Source organism: Aulonocara stuartgranti, assembly GCF_965226115.1.
Source record: "Aulonocara stuartgranti genome assembly, chromosome: 12".
NCBI lineage: Eukaryota > Metazoa > Chordata > Actinopteri > Cichliformes > Cichlidae > Aulonocara > Aulonocara stuartgranti.
Window position 1 is genome coordinate 26,141,936 of NC_138948.1, and position 27,551 is coordinate 26,169,486.

A 27,551-nucleotide genomic window follows, 5' to 3' on the forward strand; every position below is an offset into this window, starting at 1 on the left:
TGGATAGAAGGGGCAGTTATTAAATGCACGGACACACCTAACACACACACATAGGAAAGATAAAATAGTGACCTTGGTGAGTGGTGCAAATCATCAGGTTTGACTTGGTTAAACACTTGCATCATCTTCTGGGCCGCTCTCTGCTGCTGTATCTCCTTCACAAACAAAAATTGATCATAGTGTTAGAAGTACTTGAAACTCAATTCAAAACTGTGAAAAGTAAAAGATTTGCTAACCAGCAAATGTAGACGAATCCTTGATTACTTGAAAGATTTACCCTTAAACAAAGCTGCAGTGCTGTGCTACCATGGAAGTACTTCTTACAGACACGAACCACCTCTGGTCTGAAACCTTTCACCACGTATACCAGCCCGGGTCTGAGCACATCCTGTTCTGCCCATGTACAGAGAACCCGGCGGCCCTGCCGGAGGCCCCCATCCAAAGAGCCTTCTTCGCTCAAGAGGGGCTGCAGGATTGCAGACAGGCCTCGTGATGACCAGGAAGAGACTGAGCTGGATTCAGGGTCAGCATCAGAGGCTACTTCCTCCAGAGAGTAAACGCTCACCTCTTCACCTCCTACAGAGAATGTTCAAAAACTTGATTAAGTGCACAGAAATGGATTTTGGGGGTAAAACAACAGTAATGAAAAAATAAATAAATCCTAAATCAAACAAGCAAGTTACCCATGATTGAGACAGGAGTGAAAGGGATGGTCTGAGCCAGTCTCATCAAATTGTTTCTCTCCACAGCTGTTAACACACAGGCACGATACAGGCAAAACTACAGATGAGCTAATGTACGAGAAATCACAAAAACAATAGATGCACAATAGATGATCCTTTCAGGATCTATTATTTAATTTAGATAATTTTCTGCAGATCGTGTAAATACCTGAGTAGTGTGGATACAAACTGTCAGTGGACTGGAATGAGGAGTTCTTGGCTGCAGCAGGTAAGATTACAGGGCATTAAAAAACAAAACAAATACATCTCACTATAACAGACACTACATGACCACATGTTACAGAAAATGTATTCAATCTGTACGTCCAGAAATACCTTCAGCTGAAATGCCACTCTGTATTCTGCAACAGGCATCAAGAAAACATTGTTACGTTTAAGTAAAAAGTTTCGATAAATTCAGGGTAAATCTGGAAGGCTAAAAAAGAAAGGAGACTTACGAAGACCTGCGACTCATGGACCTGGCCCAGCTGTTCCAAGCTGAGTGCGTGGGGCTCCATACATCCTACCAGTAATCAAAGCAAGAACACTGACATATTTTACACTAATTATTTTAGCATTACTATCGCTAATGTTACCACAAATTACAAAATATTGTTACCACACTTTACCACATCTTTACCTGATGCGAAAAGACCTGTTTCTGCAGCAAATCCAGTTGTTCAAAATCTGAAAAAATATTGATATTAACAGTTTTTAAGTAAAACATAAGAAACTTCAAGTGGTTGATAATTTAAACATCGCACATACACATATCAAACTTTGTTTCTTTTAATATGAAAAAACAACCCTTGTCGTTCTTCTCGTTCTACTGTACATACATACAGAGGAAGCAGAGTGATGCATACTAGCAGATGCTCTCTGAAAGCTCTGGGTACAAATACAACATGTACTCTATCTAAATGCAGGTCTTACTGAGCTGACTGAGGCTGGTTGAAGCCGACCGACTTGTGGGTTCTCCTATCAACCTCCGGCGCCTTCCCCAGCTGACATCAGACAACTGGGAATGCATGGCTCTCTATTTTCCAAAACAAATAAAGAGATGGAAAAGCTTCTCTGTAAAGAACCACCAAACGAAAATGAAAAACCCATTCACAAAGATAGCAGGGATTTAGTTTTATGACTTTGTGCCATGTTTTGCACCTGACTGATCCTCTGCTATGAGGAGCACAACTTTTTTCATATTACCAAATCTAGATTGCTCTCTCGTATCTTCACGGTCTTTTTGTTTTTGCCTTTGCTGTCCAAGACCTGAGTAAAGTCAGATGATTTGGACCACTCTGCAGAAACACAGACGTACATTATCTGTTATTGTGTGTAAATGCATGATAAAAAAATAGACAAGGTACACACAGATTTTCAAAATTTCCTTTTGATCATTTTCATCAGGGGCAAGATACAGAGAAAATGACTGCTTATGACCTGAATGACCCTTAAAGTTCTTTTATGACATTGTTGGTTCTGACTTGCAAAATTGTTAAGATTTGCATGTGCTACATATCACAAAGCTCTTCATGCAAACTCATTGCTTTAAACCATCAGCGTCCAAAGATTAACTTGATTTTCAAACCCATGCGTTATCATACCTTGGCTCCTGCTGCATCTTAGTGATGTATTGTTCTTTAAACCCCTCCTACCAAGCAAACTCTCATTGTTCATTGATTCATTGAGAGAAGGAAAGGATCCCCTGGTTGGGCTGAGGGGTGCTCCAGCGAAAGTCATATTCTCCATGCTGGATGACAAAGATCTGCAGTAGCCATACGGACGGTCCCTCGACAAACATGCCCACCTTGGGGATTTTATGGGTTTTCTCCACTGGTTGGAATTTCTGGACCGAGAAGTTGGCTGACTATCATCACAAGAAAAGGCAGGATTTGTCAAACCCTCTGAGATGTCTTCTGGGTCGAACAGAAAAGCACTGCTGGAGGCTCGGTGCACGTCTATGTTAGGTGGTTCTTCCTGTGTGTTTTCCTCCTCTTTCTCTTCTCCTTCTTCCTCTACTTCATCCTCCTCTTCCATGGATGTTTCTTCCTGACTGGTAAACAAATATGGCTCACAAGTCCAGAATTTAAAATGGAGTGACTCCAAGCCTCTGGGAGAAAGAGGAGACCCACACTGGGATGGTTCACAGGACTCACAGGGTGTCTGATCTCTGACCGAAGAAAATCCTCCACTGTTAAAGTGGGAGAGGGACGCACAAGACCCTGGGTCAGAAGCTCCCTGCTGATTCTCACATGGATGATCCTATGGGAAAAAAATAAGTGATTATCAAAGTATTTTAAATTCTTTAAGTCAGTGGTTATTTACTTTTAATGTCATAAAGCTGTGAAGAGATTACATCACATTAAAATAAGGACTTTATGGATACTTTATGGATCTCTTTTAGCTTGTCTCCCCCTAAAGGCCATGTTCAGGTTTGCAACAACTACCTCTCCTTTCAAAGAGTCTAACATGACAAACGTTTAAGGATCAAAACATTGTATTTAGTGTGAGGGAGTAGTGCATTCTCTTTCCTTCTTGTGAAACAACATTACTAGAAGACAACAGTAAGCACCTCTCTTGCCCTTTCTTCTGGTTCTTCTGTGTGTCCATATCTTCCTCCCCTGCTTCCCCTAACTCCTACATGGCACTCCTGTGATTCCCGTCTATTTCCTGCTAAGGTGTAGCCCTTTAGCAATGAAGGCGGGGTACTTTTATACGGCTTGGCCACCAATCGTTGTATATTAGCCGCATCACCGTCTGCTCCACTTCTGTGTGGAAGGGTCCAGCTGTGAGGGATGGCGTGCTGGGATGCTGTAATGAGCCGACACTGAGCCAGGCGTGTCTCCTCCTGATGTAGGTTGTTGGATGCAGAAAGAAGAGTGAGGGTGTCCACAGCCAGAGCAGAGAGGTCCTGGAGATGACCGAGCTGAGAGTCTAAGTCTGACAGGCTATCCTGAATGAAGTTGACCTTCTCTGAAACCTCCCCCACCATCATGCACATCTCTTCTGTTCTGATGGAACAAATATGAGCAAAAATGGTGAATGACGTTTTTACGATTTATTTACTGACGTTAAATGCTTTTTGTACACTAAACACAGCCACATGTTCAGCTGTAAATTCACAAAAAGCAAAGGAAGCCTGTGTTAGTAGGATCACAATACAAGCACAAGCTATATATAAGCTGGTATGTGAGACAAAGTAAATAAACATTTAAGAATCTACCTACTTACTTGTTTGTAAGAAGGAGCATTGGAGGCACATTAAAAAAGTACTTTGAAACACGGAGATTAAAGTTATCGTTTCAAGTCAAACAACTGCTACGGCTGCTAAACCCTCTACATAATGTCTTGTGTAGATGAGTTAGTGAAATCATACTTCAGAGTTGGTTTTAGTAACAAGGAAATTATTTATTTTTAAATACATAAACACGGTGTGGTGATAAGCACAGAAATGCAGTTTTAACGCAGAAAGCTGCATCTGGTCAGAAGGAAAAACCAGATTTTAACCCCCGATTTATGCAAAAATGAAACAGCTGGCAATGACAGATGCAAGAAAATCAATGGTTACACCCTTGTGCAGTAAAGAGGGTTTATGTTGTATCACAAGACATGATATGAAAACTGATCAAGGTATTTCAGTAACTCTTCTACACAAGGCAATTTGCAATGTTTGCAATGGGTACAGCAGCCATCGCAGTTGTTTGACTTAAAATGACGACTTTAATCTCCACATATTCTCAAAATAATAATAAGTTTAATCTCAAAAGTTTGGCTTTATTGTGAAAATGAACAATAATCTTTTATCTTAATGCGCCTCTAATACTTCATTTAAATCTAGTTACATGAGTTAACTGCTTTCATCTTGGCACAGTATGTATACCTCATTATTTATTATACTTATCAAACTTATCAATATTAAACTTAACAATGTGATGACAGACAGAGCGATTGTTCGTGTTATAGAAGAAATAATCTATTGGCTCTTGCATCGGACACAAAAGGAACTCTACATCAAAGCAATGATCCTGTGCATGGCTCCCAAACAAGACAAATTTACAAGGCTACAAAGTTTCCAGCCATAGTGATATGGCAGGTTGGAGAGCGAGACACAGATCAAGCAGAAACACACAAGCGCTGGTAGCTCATCTTAAATAATCGAACAAAACAAAAGAAATGAGAAGCCCCTTGTTTGCAGTCCTACCTCTCAGCTGTGACTTTGATCCTGTTCTTTTGACTGCTGAGCGGGCATTCACTCTTCTCGTGAAAATAGGCCTGCACACATCTCTCCTCAAACTCATGCAGCTTCTTGCGATCCTCGTGGCCCAGATAGAGCTCTAGTAAAAACAAGTGAGATGGAAGAAGTGACAAGTGTAGAGATAGCTGCTAAACTATCACCATTTTCTTCCTTTCCAGAAAATATGCTGTGGTACTTACTAAGTCCAGAGGCTCTCTCTTCCCGCTCAGCGTCGCCACTAAATTTCTTGTAAATAGCTCTCAAACCCAGGTCCATGTGACTGAGGAGGTTTAGGGGCGGTGGCAGCCACGGTCTCACTTGATAGGTCATAATGTAGCGGTACCGGTTGTACTTCCACAGCTTGTTGGATGTTGATGCCATGTCAAAGTAGACGTTGCTGTTAACAAGAGTTTGGTTTATTGAAGGGTAGCCCCTCAAACAATTACTATAAACTAAGATTTTTCAATATGCTTACTTGAAAAATGCGATGAGGATGTTGACCATGATGATATACTGGACAAACATATACACAGCCTGGAGAAATGGTGCAAGAAAGGATGCAGGAGGACATGAATCATCTTCCTGACATGCTGTTGACACACAAAAATACGCAGATCTTACACACAGTGCAATAGTTTTTTGTTTGTTTTTTTATTCTTATTCATCATACAAAAACTGTCAGAGACTTGGTATGAATCTCCTTCTGCATCATGAATGCTAAATTAGAACCAGATTCATATAAAACTCTACAGGGACAAGAAAAGGGCACAGAGTCTTCCAACATATGGTACAGCCGACACAGAGCTCAGATTTTAACATCACTCAGTTGGTCTGAGACATCAGAAGCAACCGAGATTGCCTAAATCCACGCTGGAGCAGAGTACATTAAAAAAATCTTAAAGTAAGAGAATTGGCACTGTTTACAGGGTAAAGTGTGACAGACCTTGCACTGATTTGTTTGCTGCTCTTCTTATAGAAGACACAGACATAGCTCTTTGGAAGTGTCCAAACTTTATTTTTTGAACAATCTAAGTTACACCTTCAACTAAAAGCAGCAAAAGGACCTACATGTACTGTAACTCCCTTAGTCATTTATACCAATTACATTTTAAGTGATTTTGTTATTTGCAGCATATTTTTTATGCACGAAGAATCAGCCCCTGTAATAAGTGAAGTTGTCTAAATTCTGAAACAAAGAACTCCTTTCAGCTGCAGTCAATAACAAGCACTGCAATACAAAGGTGAGTCAAGCAAAGCTCACCTTGTGAGGTAAGACTGTTTGAATGACCTTAATTCAAGTGGAATAGGATAAGTGACGAATTAGCCTTGCAGCAATCTTCGAGTCAGTATTTCCAAGAACTCAGGGCAATGCAAAAATCATAAAGGTTAAATTCTACTGCTTAAAAAAAAACCCTTTGGTTAATAAGTATCTAGTGTTATTGGGCCACTAACGGTCTATCTCTGATGCATAGACCTCTCCATAGATCATCCAGTAGGGCTGGAAGACTATGTCTCGAGCCAGGCTCCATGATGGCTCCTCGTCTGGTGACAGGACAGCCTTCCTGGATACTCCGTAGGTCAGCAGCACTATTGCCATCATCACCACAATGTAAAACATGTTTCTGGTCTGGGCACAGAGAGAGTGAGAGGTTACTAAAAAATAAATAAATAAATAAATAAATAACACACACACACACTTCTCAACTTTTTATGTTTCCAGTGAGTGCTGTGCAGTCTGTACACACCATCTTAGTGATCATGGTGAGGTAAGGGCCAGCATGCTGATTAACGGCCAGCAGATCCATCACCCTGATAAACCAGAAGATTATGTCCAGGCAGTATGTGAGGCGCCCTGCTGTCCGGTAGGGATCAGAGTGCCAACGCATTGCCAGTCCGGCCACGAAAAGCAGGATGGCGATGAAATCTGATATGTTCCAGTATTCTGAGAACCAAATCTTCAGCTTCTGGCTCAGTTTTGTTGCCTCAGACATTAATATCTAATTACAAAAGATAGAAACTTACATTACTACTGACTTGTGATTTTATATTCTCCTGTAACACTTTTTAATATATTCTGCTAAGAACTGAACCTCTGACCTCTCTGGTTTTCTCTGCTGCAGTTGACAAGATGTATGCTATAACCAGCCACTCCTGAACACTGGGTTGATCCTCCATCTTCACCAGGACAACATAGGAGAATAACATCAGAAAGGCCAAGTAGGACATCTACAGTTGAATCAGAGAAAAGACATTCAGACAGAAGGATGAGAACAATGTATAATAATCATTTGCATGATGCACTTTGAGAAAGAGAAATGTTTTATCGTGTGTTAACTAACATAAAAAACCTACCGTGTGAAACCAAAACTTGACAACAGGAGCTGTGTAGAAATCATAGAGTGTTGTGATCCAGGAAACACAGCGCACAGTTATAGAGGACATGGTTTCTGACACAGGACCAACACGTTTGTCTTGGAAAGAGAGTCCTTGCTCTGCATCACGACTACCCTGCATGGGTAGAGTAAACCATACAAGTGAGGTGAAATACTATGAAATACTGTAAAATATTAGCCAGTTGAAATTTGAAAGTACTGCACTCCTACTGTACCATGTGATCAGAGCCCTTGGTGCCTGGTGCTGGCTTGACTGAGTCGAGTCCAAACAGCATTGCCTCGTGTGTCTGTGGTACGTGACACATTTCAGCTTTGCTTTTAAACTCCAGAAGTAGGATGGCAGGAGGCAAAAGAAGGCTCAAAATGATCTAAAAAAAAAAAAAAAAAAAAAAAAAAAAAAGGAGAGCGTGTCTGACTACTTAAACATCCTCCAACAAAACATACTGCTTTGCAAAATATGAAAAAAATAAAACAACACTTGAGGTAAAAACACAATCGTTTAGCACAACCAGGCTTTAATGGGGGTGATGAAAGCAGCTGGTGATGTGTGAACCAAAAGAAAACAGCAAATAATGGCTGAAGCGCTCCCTAGCTACACTCTACATGACAGGAAGATGTAACAATGAATGAAAATTACCGATGTGGTTTTGGAGTGGAAAAACATGGCTTTAAGTTTGACCCTAGATATCAAATCCCAGACAGAACTTCATTATGTGACAAAATGCTAATTCAAAATCGACAACAGTTAACTGCAGCACCCTACCTCATTTATTGCTAATATGTTTAATCCAGAATACTTTAACAATCCCTAAGGAAATTATGCAAACAGACAATGTCAGAAGTGGGATTCAAACCCACACCTCCAGGGGAGACTGCGACCTGAACGCAGCGCCTTAGACCGCTCGGCCATCCTGACTTCCTGATTAATGGATTCTAAATTAGAATCTGGGACCTGATGAAGGTCAACAGGACTGAAACATTGCAATAAATATATTAGAAATAATGGCAAGCTTTTGCAGAGACAGTCACATTTAATTGCTTTTGTGGAATCTTACAACAATACTGTGCAGGCTCCTGTCAAGTTAACAGGTTAAGTTACTTTTTTGTTAAACTTAAGTGTTAAGCAGTTGTGCTATAAGCACTACTTAATTTCGAATAGTTTTGTGCTTACATTTGACTTGTGCTGTGTCATGATATACAATGCTGTGTCAGCACTATGACATTATAATACTGCTGCTGCTACCAGCTTGTAGCAAGAGATTCAAACTTTGAATTAGCTAGTCAGTCTTCAATGATAGCAGGTAATAGGAAAAGAAAGATGGAACATGCCCTTCATGGACTAAAAATGCTGCATCCTGTGAGCTGCAATTGCTGATAAGACATATTCACTATTTTTTTCTATAATTCTGCTGAAATATTTTTGTATAATTTTGAAGCTATATCGCCCACCCCTACCCTGTACCCTTCTATCTTTATTTTTCTTTTTGCAGTGATGCAATTAAATGACACTGAAATATGAATTTTATCTGGTTTATCTGCAAGGTTTACCTTCAAGAATGAGTTTTTTCTCATGTTAAGTGGACCGGTCCAGAGATCAGTGAGGAGAGTCTGGGTGCAGGAGTGTGAGACGAATGGTCTGTGACATGAGGAGACAGCCATCTGCAGACAGGTGAAGTGGCTCCATGCCTCCATCTCATAAGTCAACAGCTTCATGGCCATCTGCTCGTTCTGACGAAACGCACAATCTAACACATCCACCGCCAGCTTACCAAACTCACTGACACACAAAGACAGAAGAGATATGTGCATGTCAACTCTGTGATAATTATAAAAATATGAAAGAACAAAAAAAAAATTGCACCCATATCTTCACATATACAAAGTAACATGAAGTCCCGAGGGGAAAAAAAGTGTACTGCATGGTAACGGTGCTTCACAGCTATAAAAGGTTTAGAGGTTTCTTGCATTTCAAATCTTCCAAGAACATTTCAATGAGACTCCAGTCTGGATATTGCCTAGGCTGTTCCATTCAAGGTCAGCTTCAAATTAAACTAAAGTTTCAGACACACCTTATCCTTAATATATCCTTCATAGCTGAATCAATGACTGCAAGCTGCCCAGTTGCTGTGAGACCGAGGCAGTCCCCAAAGCATAACCTTTCCACCACGCTTCAAAGACCGCAAGAAATTCTTCTCCTAAAAATAACTCCATCTTTGATTTGTATGTCCAGAGCACATTATGTCAAACATGTTGCTTCTGTCTCTGTGTTCACTGGGAAACTGTAGTTCTGCCTAATGTTCTTCTTAGACAGCACCTTAAATGCAGGTCAAATATGTCAAAATCTATCCGACTGTAGACGCAGGCACTTTGACACCAGAGTTACCTGCAGTCACTGTGATGACATTTTGAGTTGTTGGAGATTTATTTTTGCATCATGCAGTATACCCTTGAATTTGCTTGGGCAGTCAGTCATGGATAAATTAGCATTCATTTAAAATTGGTGCCACTGTCTTATACTCGAGTGATTTATTTCAACTAAGTTGGAGACATTTTAAATCCCTTGCTAGACTCACAACACAGGCTTAGAGAGCTACTTAAATCTTAACACGATGACATCACATATTTCAGCAAAAGAGACAAAACCAGAGCTTAGATGGGAATTCAAAAGGTATTCCATTATGTGCCACTTTTTCAGAGTGTATCACTGCTATTAATAAGCAATGGATCACTGCTTGTTTAAAATAAGTCATACAGTTAATTGACACTCACAGTGAATACGTCTTGAATCGTTCTATAATGTTATCATCCAGGCTGCTTTGACGTGCTTCAAAGGCCATGGAGCGGTAAAGCTTGCAGGCCACCGTTGCACGTGCCAGCGCTTCTTCTCCATGTTGCCACAGGAACAGTGCCATTTGCTGCCTTTGCTGAAGGACTGCCCACACAAACAAGTCATTGAAGTTGAAAGGAACCAGCAGTGGAGCATCATCAAGGCCTGGACTAGACACATCCCCACTGGTACTGGGTGACACATCTTGCTCCTAGAAGAAAAAGTTAGATGTATGAAAAAAAATAAGGGACAAGGAAATGAAAAAACAATAGATGGGAATGTGAGATTTTTTGTCATAAAACAGATAGAAAAATTAGAAACTGTTAATCTAAATCTTAAAAAAATAACTCTAAACCAACCTTGCGTTTGTAAGGCTGGGCGGTCCTAAAGAAATGCAGGTCCTGGAGGCTCCTGTTCCTTGTAGAGCTTGGCATCAGTCCATGTCTGAGTTTAGAAAAGGTGGCTGAACTGTCTCGTCTACCATTCTACAGGCATCAAAACAGGCATTTGTATGAAAACTGTAAAAGTCATTAAACCAAAGGATTTTTAAATGGCTTTTATCAGGGTGCAGCGGGCAAAGAAAAAGAATACAATCATTGCTCACTTTTTCGTGCAATCGGCTGTACGCAGCTCTGAATTGTTTGCGTGTGTAGGTGCTGCGGTATGCTCCTCCTATGAGATATTCTATCACCAAGCCCATGTCAATGATCGAAAGACGATAACCTGCAGGAAGGGATGTCTCCCCACAAACACATACAAACACGATAAATAAACATATACTGTGCACATGTAAATGTGGCTGCTTTTCTGTGTATTTATAACACAGAAAAGGTGAGGGACCACCCAGGTTGCTGTCAGTGCACAGTTCCAAAGCTGGCATTTGCAATTCTATGGAGGAACATTAGTGCACATGGGAAACTTGCACATCTGTAAAGGCCTCTTTAATGCTGAACAGGTCTTGGAGCAACATATGCTGACAATGCTTTTTTTCGGGAGGGAAAGGGAAGCTAGATTTGCACCTACAGCTACTCTCAATATCAAAACTCACCTGTTTTGCATCTTCAACGAGGTGGTGCAAGAAGCGGGCTGTTGGCCCTTGTGCCTGCAGGGAGGATTTTGTATAATTATATAAAAAAAGAAAATGACAGTTAAGAGAAAATGCAAAGCGCAAAATCAAAGCAAACCAAATTTACTAGTTACTTTTAACGGCTGCATAATGCACATGCAATCACAGCTCCACAAATATCAAATTGTTTCTTTAAGGAACTACTTATCCCAGCGTTATGAATAAGTGAAAAGGCTTTTATACACAAATATAAAGACAACATAGAGAAAGCTGAGGGTGAATGTATGGCAAAGAGCTCTGTGATTTTAGAAGCATCCTAAACCAACTACTGGGAAAATATTTTGGATGCAACTGACCATAAAACACAAGAGATCCTGGTGCAAAAACACTTACAGTGACTGAGATTTGGATCAAAGCAGCTTTGGGAATTGTGAGAGAAATTCAAGAGAAACAAACATAAAGGGATTTTGTATGTTTGCACAGCAAAGTGAAAGCCAAACGCAAGAGGAAATACCCCAAGATAATCAAAAGTACTCCAGTGAGTAAATGTTATTTTCTGAAAAATATATTTCACAGAATTAATTGTACTGTTCTCCTTGATTAATAAAATGATGAATAACAAATAAGAAAAAGTAAGTGTCTTAAATATTTAAAGCAGATATATTAAGATATTATAGTAACCATGTTGTAGAGCTCTTCAAGGCGATCGACTGTGAGGAAGCGGCTCATAGTCATGCCGTTATCAATCAGCGTTTTGACAAAACTGACACGGTCCATCACCAGAGCATCCAGCATGGCTTGCTCCAAGGAGCCCACCTACACAAGTAAAAAATAATTTACATATCTCCTTTTTTGCTTTAATGGAAAACAATTGCACTACAGTTTTGCATTAATGACTCCTGTCAATAGAAAATTGTACTTAGTAGTCAGTATAATCTTTTAATAATATAAGTTTACATATGGTAGTGATAGGATGTGCGATCCTTAATAGTCTGCAAAGGCTTTGTGTGCATTCCAGAGTGCTCTGGCATTCACACCCACATCCTGGGAGCATGGGAAAGGTCGTACCTTCTTTTATTTTTTTACGGTAGGATAAAAGTAGCTATGTCAGTTTTAGTCTAAGTGCCTTTTTTACATATAGATGAACTGTTGGATTTCCAGACCAGCAGGTTTAGGGAAGTCATTTATGGGGTCACACTCTGACACACACACGCACACACACATACACCTCCATATTCCAATGTAAGGAACAAACACCCACTGATGTATAAATAAAGACCAGGGCAGTCTCAGAGCTGCGAGTCCCTGAGCCCTCACTCTCGTGCGAGAGCTCAGAGCTGCCCTTGCTAAGCAACAAGTAAAACTGTGTGTTTCTCCTCTCTGATTCTCAGCTGAAGAAGTGTTTTAGAATATATCTCTTAACAACTCCCTTTGTTTTTGACTTTCTCACCTGCCAATGCTGTCCATATACAAGGACGTCTTTCTGTGCAATGTCAGCCCTGTCCCACGCCAGAGTCATACTCAGCTGCTCTGATGGACTGGCCTTTGTGCCTGTTTTTGATTCAGAGCAACAAAACATATAACATAACTCAGATTTTCTGACTTACTAAGAGAAACGCTCCAGTCCCACGTTAATGAATCAAAGTCACTTGAGAGAAAATGTTTGATAATTAAGAAGGAAACAAGTACCCTTGAGAGTAGCGGTCAAAATGGCAGCATCTGGTGCCATCTGGTCATCTGACTCTGAGTCAAAGATGGTTATCTGTTGTTCAAAGAAACGCTGATTTAGTAGTCAGTGTCCTCAGTCACAACACACACATGCCTCAGAGGCTGCTTTACTCACAGACTGTCTATGATCCATACACTGCAGCAGGAGAGTATAGAGGTCAGTGGCTTCAGTCCTCTCCATTCCAAACACATCTCCAATCGTGGTGAGGAAGTTCTCTTTAATGTCAGCTTCCAACGGTCTGAAAACAAACAAACAAACATAAAAACACAATCAGTGTACATTTGGGCCGGCTCGACCCTTTCCGTGTGGAATTGCATGTTCTCCCTGCATGGTGCTCTGGCTTCCTCCTACAGTCCAAAGCTTGTTAGGTCATCCACCTAAATTGGCAGTAGGTGTGAATGTGATCGCAAATTGTTGTCTGTCTCTCTGTGCTAGGCCTGCAATATGCTGTTCAACGTGTACCCCCAGGCAACACAATGTTAGCGCTTTTGCTTCACAACAAGAAGGTCCTGAGAAGGTCGCAGAAGGTGGAGTCATGTTCTCACCATGGTTGCGCAGGTTCTCCGGCTTCCTCCCATAGGCTAAAGACATGCAATTAGTGGAGTTGTGTCAATTGGTGATTCTAAATTTCGCACAGGTGTGAATATGAGGGCAAATGGTTGCCTGTTCCTCTATGTTAGTCCTGCATCAGACTGGCGACCTGTCCAGGGTGTACCCCACCTCTCGCCCTATGATAGCTAGGCTTCCGCTCCCCATGAGACTGAATTGGCGAAAGGATAAGTACATGTATGGAAGGATAATGTACATTTGAAACAATTTAATATTTGTAATCCTGTGTCTTTTTGGTAAATGTTAAATGAGTCAAAATAAGAGTCTAACAAACTAATTTATGGGCTTACCAGAGCAGCCTTTTGCTTTTTTGCACTAAGAGGACACTGCTGTCTAGTTTCTACTTTCTATCTCATTTTACAATCAATTAATTGCATCATCATCTTCAAGTTTTTATATACACCTATTGGGTAACCCTTCCTAAAATATAAACGTCACTCAAATGTAGTTAGCAGGACAGGATCATATTAGTAACTGTGTGTTTGGGTTCATCTGAGATGAGGAAAAAACAAAGAATGTGGCTGGGGTCTAACTGCCTTTTCAAATAGTTGGCATATGCGGCTCGGCAGTGGTGTGAGGTATCTGCTAATTGGAAGGTCAGTGGTTCAATCCCTGACTCCCCTAGCCTTCACACTGAAGTATCCTTGAGCAAGATACTGAACTCTGCGATCCATCTACTGGAGTGTGAATGAGGCTTGTTGTAAGGAAAGTACTTTGGAGTGCTCAAATTGAGTAAAAAAGTGCTAAATCTGTTTACAGTTATTCACTCTAATGATATAACGGTAAAGGGGAGATTCTCCCTTTGCCCATTTTTCTCTTTTTCACCTTAAAATATGCCCCAATACTCATGAAGAAGGTGTTATAACTTGCACTTTGCCGTAAGTATAAATTATGCTTGCTTATTAAACCAGCTGGCTCAAAAAGACCCTGCTATGCATCCACTACAGGCCTATACCAGCCTACGTACTGTACCTGTCAACAGCAGTCTGCTTGTGTAAGAAGGCGAGTAGGTCAGCAGCCCTGCCTGATCCCTCAAACACAAACACTGGCACAGGGGGCACAGTGCTGACGTAGTCCAACACTGTAGACACCACAGAAGGACCTCCCTCCACCACCACACACACCACAGGCACTCCTTGGTTCAGTCCTGCAAAAAAGAGAAGAGATGATGTTAAGACTTCAGTCAAATCTGTGTGCTTCCTATTTTGTTTCTTTTGTTAGTTTTTGCGCAAAAACACCCACGGGGATGTATCTTCTGTAGTTGTATGTGCTTCTCCAGCTTCCTCCTGAGGCCTTGCTGACAGCCATGCTTGCCCAGCGTTCCATCATCCACCAACAGGAAGTGGGAGTGGAAACCATTGAGACAGGCTCTCTTGCTCAAAGGGTTTCCCAGAGGCTGGTAAGGCCTGAAAACCTGAAGCGATGTTGAATCAGTGTCAGTCAAAGACAAAGAAAAGCAGCGCAGTGGGATATGGTACTCTGCATATATCAAAAAAATGTGGTGAGGAATGAAGTAACGTGCAAAAACACAGTTTCAGTACTGACATCTCTGCCTATAAGGTCCATGTTGTTGTCAATCACTCCCCAGGGTGTGATGCCAACTGTGTTTCTCTTCCTCAGGTCATGGCTTCCAAAGGATTTAACTGCATCACCTACATATTTAGACACACCTGGAGGGCATGCAAATAGTAGCTGAATGCACAGCAAATACACAATAAGAACAAAAGCACTAAAATCCAAGGGGTACTTTTACAACAGCACGCCATACAGAAATGAAACCTAACAGAAACTAACCAAAACTGAACCTTCTTGAAACAGAACACAGATCAACGTAGTTTTTTTTTCAGATGTAAGTAATGAGATTGCTGCCAGTCACTAACTGGAGATAGGCAGAAAATAATACTCCACAAAAAATTGTAAAACTTACCTGTATTAATGCCATCGGTGAAAATCCATGCCCCTGTGCTGAGGGCAGCAGTGATCAGCCCTTTGCTAAAGGCCTGGTTGACTTTAGGTGGCAAGGTAAAATTTTCGGAGCCTCCGTGGACACTCAGCAGTAGCTTGGGTCTTTCCATCTGCCATTCCCTCAACATCAGCTGGAGTAATGCTTCTGGCTTGGAGTCGACAGCAACACGAACATACTGGAAAAACATGAAAGTGTTTCCAACTGAGAAGCTCTTTGTACTTTTCTGAGGTGCTGCTGAGCCGATTGTTTTGTCACTACATTAGATAGCATCTCTGCTTTCATGCATCGCGACCAAGCCTGCTTACATCATAGCAAAGAAAACTTTACGCAACCATCAAAATCTAGGTCTTATTAACAGAGTGTAAGCATTTGCTTCTATATTTGAAGCAGTCTCTTGAGCGTGTGTACATTTTTCATTTTACTTTTGAAAAAATGTTCCTTTGGCCTAGAGACACGCACAGAGCTGGTAAACTCACAGACCTTGGCTCGACAGACACGTGTGGCAGTATCTTCAAAGTCTACGGTGCCATAGGCATTTGTGGGACTGGCCCTGGTGTGGCGCTCCATGGACCACTCCTCTTCCACATCCTGTCCAGGACCAGGACAGAGGGACAATGGAGGAAGGGAGTCTTGCCAAGAGTGTTCCCCTATCAGGTGGCCGCAGCAACATCTAGCAAATAGAACGACATTGCATAGATGCATAGGAAGAAGCATCGTAAGGTAATTTTTTAGAATGATTAACTTCAATCATACTTTTACAACACTTTAGCATAATGTTGTTGATTTTAAATAAATTAAATTAAGTAGCTATTTCTGATAGTCTGCTTTTAGATAATAGGGAAGAGCCCAAAAAACAGTAACAAAATTATCAGTGACACTTAACTACATGTTAGCTCCTCAAAATAGAGGCAGGGTTGTTAATAAGCAATAATAATATGCAGGCGCATGACAAGCCCTAAAAGATGAAAGAAATCCACCTGGACTTTTTAAACCAGCCTTCAGTGATTCTTCCATTTATTTTCTAAATCCCACACTTCCTCTCCACCTCCCTTTGCCCTTGAGTACACATTTCTATGTCTGGCTGTTGTTATCATTTAACAGACCATGAAAATCACACATTTCCTGCCATTTCCCCATAACGGTGCAGTGCAAATGTAGGAGAAAAAAGGCAGAAAAGGACATGATGAAATGCTGAAAGAATGAGGGTGGAGAAAACAATACAGAAGTATGTAGTAAGAAAATAAGAAAGAGTTTGGTAGGACAGCATCTTCAGCACAATATTCATCAGTGATACCTTATCAAATTTTGGCAAACGTGGCATACTGGAATACATCTGAAAGAGACAGGAAGCGTTATCAAAATATCCACATGGCTGCTATTCCTGGAAGTAAGGGCTACATGCCAAATAGTTCTGCTCTCAGAAAAATGTTATTTCAAATAGCTGCTGTTAATGTTATACTACAATCTGTGTGTTTCTTCTCAGAATCATAAAAGCTCATCAGTGCAATCAGATCCCAGTTTACCTGTGCTGATCCCAAGAGGAAGGGATGAATTTCACACACTCTCTCCTGAAGAAGGTTTCCTCAATCCAACACTTTCTGGACTAAAAAAAGAAAAGCAGAAAATATTTACTTACAGCACACAGATACTGGAGCTGTTAAGCACTATATTGTCTTCTTTATTGACTCGTATTCTAGGAAGTGGAAGCACATTAGTCCTGAAATAAAAAGCGCGTTTATCAGTGACCTTCTCAGTGAAGCTCATTTTAGTGTCGATCACATGCTGAGCAAACAGTGTAGTAAGTGTAGATCCCTCCCCATCACAGAAAGCTGAAATGCAAACACCAAAACCCTGAGCTGCAGCACTCAGCCCCTCGTTCCCCTTCACAGTAATCTTTCCTTCATGTTTCCCAGGAATATTTAACAATGGCCTCACTGCAGGGAGAGAACTGCTTTCAGGAAACATGAGCACATACACAGACCTATACATCCTCTTCCTCTGATTAGTCTACACGGTTAGCGAAGTAAACAGTTACAACTGTTACAGTTTTATATGCACTAAATAAAACCGCCCATTGTGCAGCAGCAGGACCAACAGTTTAACACATTGTATGCACAATGAACACCCGTGTTATGTTACTACACTAGTTCATTAAAAGTTTATTACTATTAACCGTTTTATCTAACTTAAAATCACCGCTAAGCGCTGCTAATATCACTGTTAGCAAACCGGTAACAGAGAAATATTGCTCAAATTTCTCATGAGTTCAAGTTCACATTTCGTAAAAAGTACACTTGTTGGAAATAAGCTGACCTACTTAGTACATATATATATATTTATATATAATATTAGCATATATCTTACCATGACTGCAAACTTCATTTATAAACATGTTCGAGGCTAGCAAAGACACTCCGCTTCATCATTACTCTCCCGACAAGGACTGAGCGCCCTTTAATCAGTCGCTGGTCCAAAGGGCAGGTTTCCAGGAAGCCTTGGGGAGTTCATGGCCTCCTCCCTCCAGCTCGGTTAGGAGTTTTTCACCTCCTTAAGTTGTCAAGGAGGTGAAAACTTAAGGAGTGGAGACACCCTTATTGGTTGAGGCAATAAGGGTTTCTCCCCCTCTTTCTCATGAAGGAATGTGGTGACTGGTGAAAGTGGACACTGGTGAGTCAAAAATCTTACTAAAGTGTCGTCAGCTCTGGCTCAAGCAAAGTTTCACACAGCGCAGTGAGGCTCAAAACACCTGCAGTGGCAGTAAAATAAACAGGGTTGTACACTTGGGCAGGACAGAAGAGCAAGTTTTCCATTGCAATAATAATATTAATATTAATAATAACAATAATAATATATGGCAGATGTCTGTCAGATAGATAAATCTTGAGCTACCCCTCTAATATTTATATTTAGCTAGGAAATTTAGAAATAGGTGCAGGTTCAGTTTTATTGAAACGTCCAAACACACAAAGTCAAACTCTCTTAGGCAAACTTTCTTGTAATTTCTTCAAGTAGTCTTCAGAAAGAGTTCTTCAGGGTTCTTGAAGCACATTCAAAGTTGGTCTTTAGGTGTTTCTGCCTTTTGATCTGTTCTCTATCACCAGGATCCCACACTGCTTCAGTATTGTTGAGGTCTGGGGTCTAAGGAGGCCAATCCACGAAAGATAGTGTTCCAGTGTGGGTTTCTTTTCAGGTATATTTATACCGTACTGACATGTGTTTGAGATTATCATCATGCAAGAATAAACCCACTGCCAATCAGATGCTTTCCAAATGGTGATATGTGGTGAATCAAAATCTGTTGTGCTTTCATACTTGCATTAGTTTTGACAACCTCCACAACACCATTGGCTAAACTGCAGCTCAAAACATGACACAGCCTCGGTCATGTTTTACACCTCTCTCCTGCCCTCCTCTTTGCATTCTCATGGCAATTTCTACGGAAAATTTCAAATTTTGATTTTTCACTCCATTGGACAAAGGATGTAGAAAAAGGAGCAGCAAGACATAAAAAGACCATGAAAAAGATCCATGGACTTAGTGAAGGAGCACGTGCAGGGTTGGTGTGACAGAAGAGGATGCTCTTGATGGGGTCAGATAGAAGCAGATGTTTCACTGTGGTGGCCTCTTGAGGGAGCAGTCAACTGAAGATTCATCACTGCATCAGAGCCATTGCAGCTGATTTTCAGCTCAGTTCTTGTAATTGTGAATACATCAGCCTATGGCTGCACAATTATCCGATGCCCAGTCCACTGTTTTAAATTTAAAACCAAAGTGCTTTATAATGCAGCATCTGACCACCTGCCTGGATACGCCAACCACAGCTGTTCCCTGCACAACTGATGTTTACCAAACAGAAATGGTATGCAAAGAGAGCTGAGGATCAGCTGAATGTTAACACAAAAACCTTAACAGATGTGAAAGCATTTTTATTTTTTTTTTGTTACAGTGCAATAAAAAAATTTTTGTCACTCTTTGAATAATCGTGACAAATAATCATGATTATCATTTTGGCCACAATACTTCAGACCTAATAAAATGTGAATACATGTGGTATGAATGTGTTACAGATGGATCTCCGCTTCCTGTCAAGTATGTGGTGTAGAGGGTGGTCAGCATTATCGTTGATAAAACCATAAATAAAACCAAACAATTAAAAGAAAAGTCACAAATATATATTTTTATTGTCAATGAATACAAAGGCATGTAACAACCAGCTCTAACTGGCAATCAGATGTGTACAAAATGTACAACCAACAATTCAGTCACACAATTTAAAAAGTGCAACCCTACACAACTGGACCAAATTTGTTCTGAAAGGCAACTATTATCTGCAGACCAAGCATACATCTTTAATTAGATCTCTAATTAGTTAGACACATATTTATATAATCCTACTCAACTGTAGGTTTGCAAAGTAAGGACTCAGCATTGAACATGGGAGATCAGTCACTGCTGTTATCAGGCTGTCTAAATGCTGGTCACACAAATCTGCTGGATCTATAAAAGGTTTGAAAAAAGTTCCACTTAGGTCTGTGAAATCTTGCATTAGACTGTTTTCCACTTAAGGGGGAAAAAATAAAATAAATAAAGCCTGTATTGCTCTACAGGGGCAGCCTTGGCAGGTTTCGGTTATCGCATCTCACCTTGATGCATTTCAAGTAACCTGTTCTTGATGCCTCTATTTGCTGAAGAACATCACATTGTCCTCATCATGTTCCCATGCTTTAAACGGGAAGAGGCAGCTTTCAATAGGCCTCGCTGTACTACCAATCATCTTCAAGTCTCCATGGCGTCAGAAGAAGATGCTTTTGACTTGTCTTTTGTTTTTGAGTGGGCGCTTGCATCTTCTAGCAGTGAAAGGTCAAGCTCAGGTAAAGGCACCCTCCAATACTGGAAGGAGTTGTAAGTGCAGTCTTCAGTGTTTGCGTCCTCATCAGCCTGAAAGGGAACAGACAGATAGAAATGTAACGTCCAAACGCAACTACGTGGCAACATTTTGTTACCTGCTGATCAATCAGTCCCCTTTTCACTGGTCTATACAGAGTACAGTAAAAACAAGTCTAGAATGTGTAGATGGTGACATCTAGTGGACACTCACTGTAATCACACCAAATTCAGTTGTATTGCATGGTCGCTAAAACTGCAGTGAACATCCCCGACTTCTGTTATATTCTCAATAACTTACTTTATCATTAGATTTGGGAACAGCGGTATCTGGCTCCTCGCTGCCCTCTCGTGGTCGTTTCTGGGAGCTCGTGACTGAAGAGCTGCGACGGTCTTGGAAACTTCCAGACGTCTGCACCGCCGAAACATTTACTGCACGCTTCCTGGCATCGTAGTGTGAAGTCTTGCGATAAGAAGCGGTCTCTTCTTCATCGAAATATTGCGGCCTCTTTCTGCAGCGGGTCCCCAGCAAAGCCAGGAGGGACGGCGGGCTCACGCCCCCGGACGGAGCCATGCTCTCCGCCTGTATGTCAACAGCGCAAAGGGAGCGGAAACACCTCTTGGAGGGAGAGTTGTGCAGCAGAGTGTCCTCGGCGCGCCTCTTTGCCATGCAGTCTGCCGGTACGCCACCGATGTGCACAGAAAACCTGAAATCCCTGTAATTGCTGGATAACACCGAAAGTGCGCAGGAGCGTGTTTAGTGATGCACGATCTCGAAATGATGAGCACCGGTAGTAGAATTATTGCAAAGAACCAATCAGAATAGAGCACTGCTTTCTAGCCCCGCCCAGAGCACCCAGTCTCCAATCACTTAACTCTCATCTACTTCCTGCAATTTACAACACTGCCTGATACTCATTGGTTTGTGTACATCAGGGTTCAGGAAAATATGTGCACTGACACAAAAACACAGACAACACTGGATGAGGAAAGCTAGGCTTTTGACAAAATCCTCCAAGTACTCACATGTGACACCGTTGTTATCTCAGTTACACTGGCTTCCTGTTAAATTTAGAGTCAATTTTAAGATCCTGGTCTTGACCTACAGAGCTGTGCACGGACTGGCACCAGCCTACCTGATCTGCTACAGCCCTATGTCCCTAGCAGGTCTTTGAGGTCATCTGATCAGGGCTTACTTGCTTTAAAAAATACTAAGAGGAGGACTAAGGGTGATAGAGCTGTGGCCCCTAGACTGTGGAACTCTCTCCCCCAAACATTAAGAACTGCGGACTCAGTAGCTGTTTTTTTTAAAAAAACAACTCAAAACTCACCTTTTTAAAACTGCTTTTGGTTAATTTTTTGCCTGTTAGCTCAATGTATTATTGGTCGAAAACTGACAGAAAAGCCTTTTACATGACAAGTGTCATGTGTGTTGTCGACATATAGAAAGCATGCACCATATTGTTAGTCATTGGTGCTAATTTCAGTCATTATAGAGATGTACTGTTTAAAGGTTGGGGAAACCTGCAGTCAGCTGAACTAAAGAAGTCACTTGGATTAATAACAAAAACCTTTCTCACACTGAAAATGCTACATCGAGATAAACAGAATCAACTTTTTGGGACACTTTATAAAGATTATAAATAGAATGTCACATTTGACCTCTGACCTCTCCTTTAAGGTCAATAGATTGATCTGAAGGTTATAATAGTGCTATATAGAGCTATTTAAAACTATGTTTGACCTCAAATAAGGTCAAACTTTCATTAAAAAAAAATGATTCTTCAAATTCTACTACCTTTGTTTTTATTGGCAACATTCACAAGATGATACTTGTATATAGAGATTCTAGATATCGTCGACCTGTTGTCGTCTTTTCTGTTATGTTGGTGTTAATGTATTTGAAAATGTGTTTAAGTAAAACTGAAGAATCACATTTTTAAAATGTGCGGCTTTATTTCAAAGTGTGATGACAGTCCAAAACAAACAATATAAAAAAAATATTAGATGTAGTTATTGGCACATAAAAGAGAAAAAAAAGGAAAAGCAGGCATTCACATCACATTCTTCTATCACATTCTCCTATCACATGCACACACGGAGCCTAAAAACAAAATGATGGTCTTCGTGGCCAGCAGCTGACACACAAACCACAAACACAAAGTAGCAGCCAATGGTAAGTGATTCATCTCAGACCCAGTATTTTGACTTTTGTTCAGATGGTACAGATCACTTTACTTCATATCACATCACCTTACTTCATATTACATTCCCCATTTTGAGCCACTTCAAGGTCTTGTGGATTCGGGCAGACATTTTTAAAAATATATCTGGCCAAAAGGAAAATGTTCCTTTTCCTTTGTTGTCATATTTCAGCCAAGGATTGTGCTCTTATGCTTTCACTTGGTTTTATCAAATGGACATCTTGTCACGTCGGGCTGTCGGGACCCTCTCGGCGTGGCGACTTAGCAGCCGGTGGAGAGTTTTGTAGCTGGTCTTCGTTTTGACCATTAAAGTACTGCAGCTCTGCAGGCTTCCGCACAACAAAGTAGGCACAGTCGTAAACGTATCTCAGCATCGACCGGTCGTTCTCTGTGTAGGTGGTCTGCATTGACTCCTTCTCCACCTGCGGGAGGAAGTTTAATTTGATTTTACTTCTCGAGCAAGGTTTCGGACAAGCGTATGGCTGAAGCGGTAATATTTAGGTCTTCAGGTTACCTCGATGTGGAAGCCAAATCTGACCATCGCTGTCCTAATGTCTTCGTAGCTAAGCTCAACTGAGAGCTCGTTGGCCATGTTCTCAAAGTGATACAGCAGTGGACCTTGAAAATATTAAAGAATGTTTACACTGTTTAGTTCACCAACTTAAGAGGAGAAAATCTCATCCATGTGAAAGTAAGACTCGTGTTTCCTTTCTATTCAATCAAAACAATTTTGTTTTAAAACTGAAAAAGAAAAAAAAAAGAAATATAAAGATCCCCTCTATTTATTATTATGGCTCATTTTTTCTAAACAAACCAAAAAAAAAAAAAGTCAACATAAATAATTACTAATGTGAACAAAATCCAGCCCTATAAAAAGATATTACAGAGTGAGTGAAGAAGATCTAATAAGGCCTTAATGGGGGGATGATAAGATGCAGCAACTATAACTAGCTTAGCTTAATGAGGACCTGCAGTAGTTATTAATAGTTTGAATACGGACACTCACCCAAGTTGATCCACACTCCACCAGGCTTAAGAATCTTCCAGATAGTTTCCACATACTCCAACACATTATGAGCCGTGTCGATGAAGAAGCAGGTAGCCACACAGTCCCAGGACTCTGCCAGAAACACAAAATATAATAATCTTTATTAATACTTATGCATTTTTTTTATTACTAATATTACTAAGGTGGACATGAGTGAGATGTATTCATCGTTTCCAGCACCTTGTTAAATCTGTGCCATCAAGAACTAAAGCAGTTATGAAGGCAAAGGGAATCCAAACCAGCAGAAGCAAAATGTACCTAATGAAGTGACCAGTGAGCATATTTTATAGTACATCCACATTGAAAAGTTTGAGTCAATTATATTGTGCTTTTTGTAGATGTAAAAATGTATACTTTCGACCAACATGAGTAAAGTTTGGTCCCCTTTTTAGAAATATCTCATAGGTTAAAGATACATTTTATTTACCTGGCTCATTGTAGACCTCCACAAAGTCCCCTGCTACCATGGAGAAGTCTGCATTTAGTGACAAGCTCTGAGGGTTGACATCAGGGAATCTGATTGGTCGTGTTTGGTCAGAGGATCGCTTGTTGTTGCTAAACTGGTGGATCCAGGGGTAGAGTGTCAGAGCATTCACCTTTTCACACCTGAATAGAGCAGTGAAGATTGACAAGGAGAGTAAGAGTAGCGATTACAGACGCAAAAGAAAATATTAGTTAAGGTGTCTGTTCAGCCTGTGCATTTCTGTGTAAGTTTTACCTATTGAGAACAAAGTTTGAGGAGAAGAGCATGAAGAAGCTCCATTCGTTTCCCTGGCACATGTAACCCAGCCGAGCTATCTCCCAGGCTAGACGGCCAAGCCCAGCACCCGGAACCAGCACGCTCACCTTAGACACATCACTGATATAATAAAATGCACAAAATGCACATATCACATAGAAAAAAACTGTGTAAGTCACATAATCACACCAAGATGTTGAAACTATAGCATGCAAAAAGCTGAATGCACATATTCAGCAACACTGACTTTCTCTTTATTGGCATGCATGTGTGTGTCCAATTTACCATGTAAGCTCCTTACTATTGATCACTTGGGAAAAGTCTTTGGATCTCTTGGATGATGGGCTTATAGCAGGAGTCCCTCTCAGCCTGGCCTGACTCACTCCAGTCTCTCACAAACTGTTTTATGGTGGACTTAAGTTTGTCCATGTCAAATGTAGAGGATGGACGAATCTTCCTTGGATCCTCCTGCTAAAAGAATGGAGACATCATTAAGTCACAGTCTTTTTTCATCTGCTCCCTTTAGGGGTCACTACAGAAGATCATGTGCCTCCATCTCATCCCCTTCCAAGCATCCTCCTCTGTCACACCAACCATCTGCATGGTCTCCTTCACTACATCCATGAATCCTATCCATTCTGGTCACACTCAATGAAAATCTTAACATCTCCAGCTTGGCCTCCTGTCTTTTTGTCAGTGCCACCGTGCTCAAACCATACATAACAGCAGGACTCACTACCATCTTGTAAGCCTTCCTTTTCACTCAAGCTGCTGTTCTACAGACCACACTGGGTGAGGACTGGGTGACACTGTTCACAAATCACCCCTGACCCTCATCTCCACCCACTCCACCCCGCCTGCACTCTCTTCCCCATGTATCTTTTGCACTTTTCAGTGCTTTGGATGGTTGACCCCAGGTATTTAAACGCATCCACCTTCACTACCTCCACTCCTTTCAGATTCACCTTTCCAGGTAACTCCCTCTCATACACACATGTAGTTGGCCTTGCTTTTCTACTGACTTTCATTCCTCTTTTCTCCAGAGCATACCTCCACCTCTCCAGGCTCTCCTCCTCCTCCTGCTCTCTACTCTCACTACAGATCACAGTGAAGTCTGCAATAAATCATAACTCATGGAAACTTCTGGTTGACCTCATCTATTCATCATCACTGCAAACAAGAAAAGGCACACCTAACTCCAACCCATCATTAACTCTTACCTCAACCTCACCACTGTCTTGCTGTCCTCATACATGTCCTGCACCAGGCTCATATACCTGTCTGCTACTCGTCACAGCTCCCATCTTGGCACCCTATCATATGCTTTCTCCAGATCCACAAAGACACAGTGCAACTCCTTCTGACCTTCTCCATAATCACTCTCAAAGTAAACATCGTACCCATAGTGCACTTTCTCACCATGAAGACATACTGCTGCTCACAGATCATCACATCTCTTCACACCTAGCTTCAACAACTCTTTCCAATATCCTGGCTCATCGGCTTTATCTCTCTGTAGTTGCTACAGCTCTGCATAGCTTGTTCTTGAAAATCAGAAGCAGTAGACTTCTTCATTCCTCAGGCATCCTCTCACTCAAAAGATTGAGTTAAAAAGTGCACTGCCCTCTCCTGCAGACATCTCTATACCACCCAAGGTAAGTCATCCAGCTCAAACTGCCTTTCTATTCTTCATCTCTTTCATAGTTGTCCTCACTTTTGCCTTACTAATCACAGGAAAAAGACAAAACACTAGAAATAGCCAGCTCTGGATCTGTGATTACAGTTCATACAGCAGATTTAAGTCATACCCTCTCTCCGTATTCCATGTTCTCAAACATGTGGAGGCTGTGGTGGACGATGGCCTGCAGCACCTCCTGGTTGTGGTCCGCACACTGGCCGATCCGGGCCAGGTTGGACAAAACGTGTGGCAGCAGATTCTGGTGGTGCTGCGGAAGACTCTGAAACTGACGCTCCGCGCGTTTGACCTGCTCCTGAACATGGATCCTGGCAGGAAGACACAGAGCTGAGACTCAGGCTTCACCAGCTACACTGATCACCATAACCATACTGTGCACAAGGTTCACTTTTTTTCTCTTTCACTGTATTTAAGTGTGTTGTGAGCAGTGTGAAAGGCAGAAAGGGCTGATCAAAAGAGGTCAAATGCAGCGAGCAGAGTTGGTTCAAAAGTAGGTGTCGCAATTTAACGTTTAAATACAGTTTAAACACATCAGTAAGCCTTTTTTTTCTCTTTAGACTTGGTGTTCTTCTCTATGCTATTATTTGCTAACACTGCCATGTATTGACACAAAACACCCGCGGCCTGTCTTTATTTCAAAAAACCTTTTCATACCTGTAATATCTAAAAGCATCAATTATTCTCCAGAAATGTTTCCTTTCCAGCCTGGCCTCCTCCTCCGGGCTGTATTTTATTCTTTCTTTTATATAATGTGGTCCACCTTTAGCTCCTTCTTGTCCTGTTGTTTCAGCCATATCTTGAAAAAAAAAAAAAAACCTTCACATCCAATCAAAGCGAGGCAAACTTCTTCTTCTTCTGATTGGTTTTCAGCGCAGCAGACTCTACGATGCGCAGTGCTGCCACGTAGCGTCAGGTGACTAAACTACACTTTGTCTTTAAAAAAATCTATAAATTAACAATTTATTTTAAATAAATACAATAAATAAATACAATATTATACAAATATAAAATAAATACAGACAATAATGCAACTCAGCTCAGTAAAAGCATTCTGAACTCAACTCAGAAAACTTACTCTGTTGGTAAGAGCCTAATCCCTGCTGGCATGAACCTTTCAAGAGAATAAATAAAATGTATTTAATGTAATAACATGTAATAAACGCTATTTGTACTCACAGTCAAATTAAATGTGAAATATTGAAATGACTATTTAGTCTTTTCAGTCTTTTTTGACATAAAGTGCAATAGTGCATGACTTGATAGTTTAAGATGTATGCATCTTTATCTCACGCCTTTTTTGGTTTTCCATGTGCCTGGCCCAGAGGTTTCCAAGTGTGTTAGTGCAAAATCTATGCATGTTACACAATAACGCATCATTATTAATAAAGATGATTGAAAACATGCTATATTATTGTTTACCCCTGAGAAAAGCTG

At 41.0% G+C, this 27,551-nt stretch overlaps 3 protein-coding genes across 6 annotated transcripts in view; all 3 read right to left on the minus strand.

Moving 5' to 3' along the window:
- trpm6 (transient receptor potential cation channel, subfamily M, member 6) overlaps positions 1 to 18,290 on the minus strand; it is a 20,718-nt gene extending 2,428 nt beyond the window's left edge. Inside the window, exons 1-36 of one of the 3 annotated variants that reach the window (XM_082555845.1) lie at positions 17,911 to 18,290; positions 17,070 to 17,149; positions 16,841 to 16,879; positions 16,027 to 16,216; positions 15,508 to 15,721; positions 15,126 to 15,250; positions 14,823 to 14,994; positions 14,553 to 14,727; positions 13,086 to 13,209; positions 12,932 to 13,004; positions 12,693 to 12,793; positions 11,924 to 12,058; positions 11,225 to 11,278; positions 10,781 to 10,915; positions 10,536 to 10,661; positions 10,119 to 10,387; positions 8,898 to 9,126; positions 7,565 to 7,717; positions 7,309 to 7,464; positions 7,054 to 7,182; positions 6,702 to 6,953; positions 6,409 to 6,583; positions 5,432 to 5,546; positions 5,157 to 5,353; positions 4,924 to 5,056; positions 3,295 to 3,733; positions 2,327 to 2,984; positions 1,929 to 2,020; positions 1,656 to 1,758; positions 1,363 to 1,409; positions 1,181 to 1,245; positions 1,059 to 1,084; positions 892 to 942; positions 684 to 749; positions 278 to 576; positions 73 to 155 (exon numbers count right to left, since the gene is read on the minus strand). In XM_082555845.1, coding sequence (XP_082411971.1) covers positions 73 to 155; positions 278 to 576; positions 684 to 749; positions 892 to 942; positions 1,059 to 1,084; positions 1,181 to 1,245; positions 1,363 to 1,409; positions 1,656 to 1,758; positions 1,929 to 2,020; positions 2,327 to 2,984; positions 3,295 to 3,733; positions 4,924 to 5,056; positions 5,157 to 5,353; positions 5,432 to 5,546; positions 6,409 to 6,583; positions 6,702 to 6,953; positions 7,054 to 7,182; positions 7,309 to 7,464; positions 7,565 to 7,717; positions 8,898 to 9,126; positions 10,119 to 10,387; positions 10,536 to 10,661; positions 10,781 to 10,915; positions 11,225 to 11,278; positions 11,924 to 12,058; positions 12,693 to 12,793; positions 12,932 to 13,004; positions 13,086 to 13,209; positions 14,553 to 14,727; positions 14,823 to 14,994; positions 15,126 to 15,250; positions 15,508 to 15,721; positions 16,027 to 16,216; positions 16,841 to 16,879; positions 17,070 to 17,149; positions 17,911 to 17,928 — 5,498 coding nt within the window. In that variant the 5' untranslated portion in view covers positions 17,929 to 18,290. Of the gene's footprint in view, positions 1 to 72; positions 156 to 236; positions 577 to 683; positions 750 to 891; positions 943 to 1,058; positions 1,085 to 1,180; positions 1,246 to 1,362; positions 1,410 to 1,655; positions 1,759 to 1,928; positions 2,021 to 2,326; positions 2,985 to 3,294; positions 3,734 to 4,923; positions 5,057 to 5,156; positions 5,354 to 5,431; positions 5,547 to 6,408; positions 6,584 to 6,701; positions 6,954 to 7,053; positions 7,183 to 7,308; positions 7,465 to 7,564; positions 7,718 to 8,897; positions 9,127 to 10,118; positions 10,388 to 10,535; positions 10,662 to 10,780; positions 10,916 to 11,224; positions 11,279 to 11,923; positions 12,059 to 12,692; positions 12,794 to 12,931; positions 13,005 to 13,085; positions 13,210 to 14,552; positions 14,728 to 14,822; positions 14,995 to 15,125; positions 15,251 to 15,507; positions 15,722 to 16,026; positions 16,217 to 16,840; positions 16,880 to 17,069; positions 17,150 to 17,910 lie in introns of all 3 variants that reach the window. The other 2 variants (XM_082555847.1, XM_082555846.1) reach the window with 2 other exon arrangements.
- A 1,406-nt stretch (positions 18,291 to 19,696) lies between these two features.
- LOC309719339 (uncharacterized protein) lies at positions 19,697 to 21,274 on the minus strand. Its single transcript, XM_082555387.1, has 2 exons — positions 20,732 to 21,274; positions 19,697 to 20,484 (listed from the first exon to the last, which is right to left on the minus strand). Exons 1-2 carry the CDS (start codon positions 21,098 to 21,100, stop codon positions 20,323 to 20,325), a joined length of 531 nt encoding a protein of 176 aa, XP_082411513.1. The 5' UTR covers positions 21,101 to 21,274; the 3' UTR covers positions 19,697 to 20,322.
- A 1,087-nt stretch (positions 21,275 to 22,361) lies between these two features.
- On the minus strand, positions 22,362 to 26,926 carry carnmt1 (carnosine N-methyltransferase 1). Of its 2 annotated transcripts, none has more exons than XM_082553680.1 (8): positions 26,772 to 26,926; positions 26,230 to 26,425; positions 24,723 to 24,889; positions 24,401 to 24,541; positions 24,110 to 24,288; positions 23,641 to 23,754; positions 23,149 to 23,252; positions 22,362 to 23,056 (listed from the first exon to the last, which is right to left on the minus strand). In XM_082553680.1, the coding sequence occupies exons 1-8, from the start codon at positions 26,909 to 26,911 to the stop codon at positions 22,859 to 22,861; spliced, it is 1,239 nt and encodes a 412-aa protein (XP_082409806.1). In that variant the 5' UTR covers positions 26,912 to 26,926; the 3' UTR covers positions 22,362 to 22,858. The 2 variants fall into 2 exon arrangements, with proteins under 2 accessions (XP_082409806.1, XP_082409805.1); XM_082553679.1 differs by having other exon boundaries at positions 24,723 to 24,892.
- Between the last annotated feature and the right edge of the window lie 625 nt (positions 26,927 to 27,551).

What these genes read in the sequence shown, in the direction of transcription:
- LOC309719339 (XM_082555387.1), bottom strand. Translation starts at nt 21,100, where the DNA reads ATGGCAAAGAGGCGCGCCGAGGACACTCTGCTGCACAACTCTCCCTCC. An exon ending in TTCCCAAATCTAATGATAAA is followed by an intron (nt 20,485 to 20,731) that starts GTAAGTTATTGA and finishes GTTCCCTTTCAG; the next exon opens with GCTGATGAGGACGCAAACAC.
- carnmt1 (XM_082553679.1), bottom strand. Translation starts at nt 26,911, where the DNA reads ATGGCTGAAACAACAGGACAAGAAGGAGCTAAAGGTGGACCACATTAT. An exon ending in TCAAACTTTGTTCTCAATAG is followed by an intron (nt 24,289 to 24,400) that starts GTAAAACTTACA and finishes TGCTCTATTCAG; the next exon opens with GTGTGAAAAGGTGAATGCTC. An exon ending in TGGAGTGTGGATCAACTTGG is followed by an intron (nt 23,253 to 23,640) that starts GTGAGTGTCCGT and finishes AATATTTTCAAG; the next exon opens with GTCCACTGCTGTATCACTTT.